Source organism: Mustela nivalis, assembly GCF_964662115.1.
Source record: "Mustela nivalis genome assembly, contig: HAP1_SCAFFOLD_2509, whole genome shotgun sequence".
Classification (NCBI taxonomy): Eukaryota; Metazoa; Chordata; class Mammalia; order Carnivora; family Mustelidae; genus Mustela; species Mustela nivalis.
Genome location: NW_028134156.1, coordinates 55001 through 58181, shown reverse-complemented (window position 1 = coordinate 58181; position 3181 = coordinate 55001). Strand labels below are relative to the sequence as shown.

Below are 3181 nucleotides of genomic sequence, written 5' to 3'. Positions count from 1 at the left end.
CCTCTACCAAAAAAAATAAAATAAAATAAAATAAAAATAATAATAATAATAAAAAATAAAAAGGCATTCAACCAGGGTGATTTTATTTCTGATTTTTGTTTTGTTTTCCTATGTTGTGTTTGAAATCGACATAGCGATTCGAATGTCTTTGGCCTGTCAGCTCTGTACACCCACCCAGTGTGGCCCTGGAACTCAGGACCCCCACAGATCAAGAGTCGCCTTCCTCAGGGATCCTCTGGACCGAGCCAGCTAGGTGCCCTGAAAGACGTGTACTTGAATCACAGGTGTGAAGTCTGCGCCCATGAACTTTGCACTGGGAAACCTTATTTGGATCGTCGCACTCTTGGGGAAATACTGGTGAAAGAATGTTGTGTAGCTAACTACGGAGGAACTGACTTGGAAGGAAAACCTTTTTCAGTTTCTGGTGTTTGGTCAATTCTCTCGACTCAATAGGTGTCCAGCCTTCAGAATCACATTATTTGCTTGATTTCTCTCTTGTCTGCGTTTCCTCATTTACTTTTATAGTGAGTGCTCAGGGTTGATGCTTGACAGAGAACAGTTTTCATCCTGGGGTGTGTGTGTGTGTGTGTGTGTGTGTGTGTGTGTGTGTGTGTGTGTGTGGTGTGGGTAGTGGGGGGGGGGGCTCTTCCGGCGGCAGCGGCCCGGGCGCGTTTCCCAAGTCTCCTCTGGGTTGCTGGAGTCACGCCGTGCCCGCCGGGAGCTCCCGAGGCTGACGCCCGCCCCTCCGAAGTGGGCCGGGACACGAGATTGGGCGGTCTGGTGGCCGGCAGCGCGACTTGACTGCCCTGCGATCCGGGCCTGCCTCGGTGTCTTTCGTGGCGGTTGTCTTCCGCCACCTGGCGGCCGCTTTTATATAGCGTCTCCCCGCCGGAGCGTGGGCGACATCGGCAAGGGATGGCATTTGGTGGCAGTCCCCGAGCTGCAGTTCCGGGAAGCCGGCGACACTAGAGGGAGCCTCCGGTTTTCTCTGGAGTGTCGGGGCGCAATCGGCTCGTGGGAGATTGAACCCTTAGTTTTTTGGGGAACTAGTGGTGCTCTAGCCTCGTCCTCTTCCTCCTCCTCCTCCTCCTCGCTCTCCCGTAGAGGTGTCAGGGGCTGCCTCGAGGGGTGGACCAGCACCCCGCGGGTGCCTCCTCCTCCACCCCTGGCCGAACGGGAGAGGGTGTGCGTGTGCGGCACGAGGACGCCGTTGGGCGTGAGGCTCTGGCCGGTCGTCAGGCCTTCTGTGTCCCGCGTGTCCTGTGTCACACTCGGGTGGTTGGGGACCGGCGTGAGCCTCGCTGGGAAGCCCGTGGATGGCGCGATGGTTCCGTCCGCGGGCACGCGTGGGGTCCTGGTCGTCGCCCCCGATTTTCTCACCAAGTTTTCCGAGGCCCTCTGCGTAGGTGGGGACCGGATGGGACCGGATGGGATCAGACCAGACCAGGCCGCGCAGCGAGGGGAGGCACGGGCCGCGACTTCCGTGGAGGTCCGGCCATCGGGGGGCGCCTCCACGGGTCCGCCCCCTCTCCCAGTCCCAGCCGGGAGTCAGTGACCGTCCTGGGGCGGTCCTGAGGGCCGGGGCCGGTGGTGAGAGAGAGGAGGAGGCGAGCGCCGGCAGATCCCCCCCCCCCCCCCCCCCCCCGCAACAACTTGATTCTTCTCGAAGTCCCGACCTTGGGACGACAGGCGGACCAGGGGAGGAGCTAACCGGGCAGAGCCGGGCAGAGCCGGGCAGAGCCGGGCAGAGCCGGGCAGAGCCGGGCAGAGCCGGGCAGAGCCGGCCGGGGCCGCCCGGGCCAGCCCAGCCCAGCCCAGCCCACCCCGCTCCACGCCCCTCGCGTCGGCTGTCGTTCCCGGCTACCCCCTCCCCCACGCTCCCGGGGGTCGACCAGATGGCCCTAGGGGTTCCGTGGGGCGCACCCCCCCCTTTCTTGGGGTGTGTGTGTGTGTGTGTGTGTGTGTGTGTTGTGTGTATAGGGTGATGGAGCGGTGTTTGGGGCCAGTGGCTGGGCCACGGTCCCACGAGGGCCCGGTGACCTGTGGCTAGGCCCCGCCTAATGGCGTGGCTATTTTGTCCCCTGAAAGGAGCACTTTTTGTTGCCAGGTAGGTGCTGACACGCTGTTTGAGTGACTTGCCTTAGAGATGTGGGCCTCTGGGTGCGTGCGGGGCTCCGGGCTTGGCCGTGGTGCCAAATCCGGCTCGGCCCTCGCTTGTTTGAGCTGTCCGCGTGGGCCTGTGCGCTGCCGGCTCTTGTTGCCCCCAGGTGGCCTGGGCTGTGGTGTCACCTCTGGTCTCCAGCACCCGAGGGCTGCGTGGGCAGGTGGCGTGGGTCCTTTACCCCGTGCACTCTGCGTTGCGGGCACCCGGCTGTGGCTGTGGCAACCCCCGTTCCGAACGTTCCGCAAGGCTCCGTGCCACGTGTCAGGCATTCTCCCTGGGTTGCCCGGCTGTTCGTGCCCTAGGTTCGAGGGGTGCCAGCGAGGCTGAAAAGCAGGCCCTTCTGGTTGATGTCCTCGCCGGGTGTTTCCCCCCTCTGGGGCCTCCTTGGGCACGTTTTCGCTGATCGATGTGGTGATGTCGTGTTCTCCTGGGCCGGGCCTAAGCCGCGTCAGACGAGGGACGGACATTCATGGTGAATGGGACCGTGCTTCTCGCTCTGCCCGCGGGGCCCTCGCTTCCTCCTCTTCTGCCCCCCGCTGTCGTGGGTGGTGTAGGGGGGAAGGGTGCGGGGGGGTGTGGGCTCCGGCCCGACTCCACTTTCCCACGGTTTCCGCCTCAGGGCGCCCGTGGGTGTGGGGCCCTCTGACGCAGCGGACACTCTCGCTTGCCTCTCGGCGTCTTTGTGGGGTGAGCGGCCCTCCCCGTGGCGGGGAGGGCTGTCCCCATGCCGCGCTGCTCACCGCCTGGGCGTGCTGAGTGCGTGGCGCCTGGCCCTCTGTGGTGCCCCTGGAGCGTTCCAGGTTGTCTCAGGTGCCTGAGGCCGAGCGGTGGCGTCGTTTCCCGTTCCCAGCGACCCCCTCGGGCTGCCGCTGTCGGTGGTGTGTCGGAAGAGCGGGTGGTGGAGCCGGTAAGGGAGGCCCAACCCGCCCCCCCCACGTGTGGGTGCGGGCGCCTCGTCGTCCCCTGGCGCGCGTCGTGCCAGGGGTGTGTGTGGACAGGACTTGGTGGGGCGTGTGA

General features: G+C 63.9%; 1 protein-coding gene across 1 annotated transcript in view; it reads left to right on the top strand.

The window, feature by feature from the left end:
• Positions 1-631: 631 nt before the first annotated feature.
• LOC309858452 (uncharacterized protein) overlaps positions 632-3181 on the top strand; it is a gene marked incomplete at its 5' end in the record, with an annotated part of 41998 nt that continues 39448 nt past the window's right edge. Inside the window, one exon of the mRNA XM_082751139.1 lies at positions 632-1100. Within this exon, the coding sequence (XP_082607265.1) occupies positions 632-1100 (469 nt within the window). The remainder of the gene's footprint in view (positions 1101-3181) is intronic.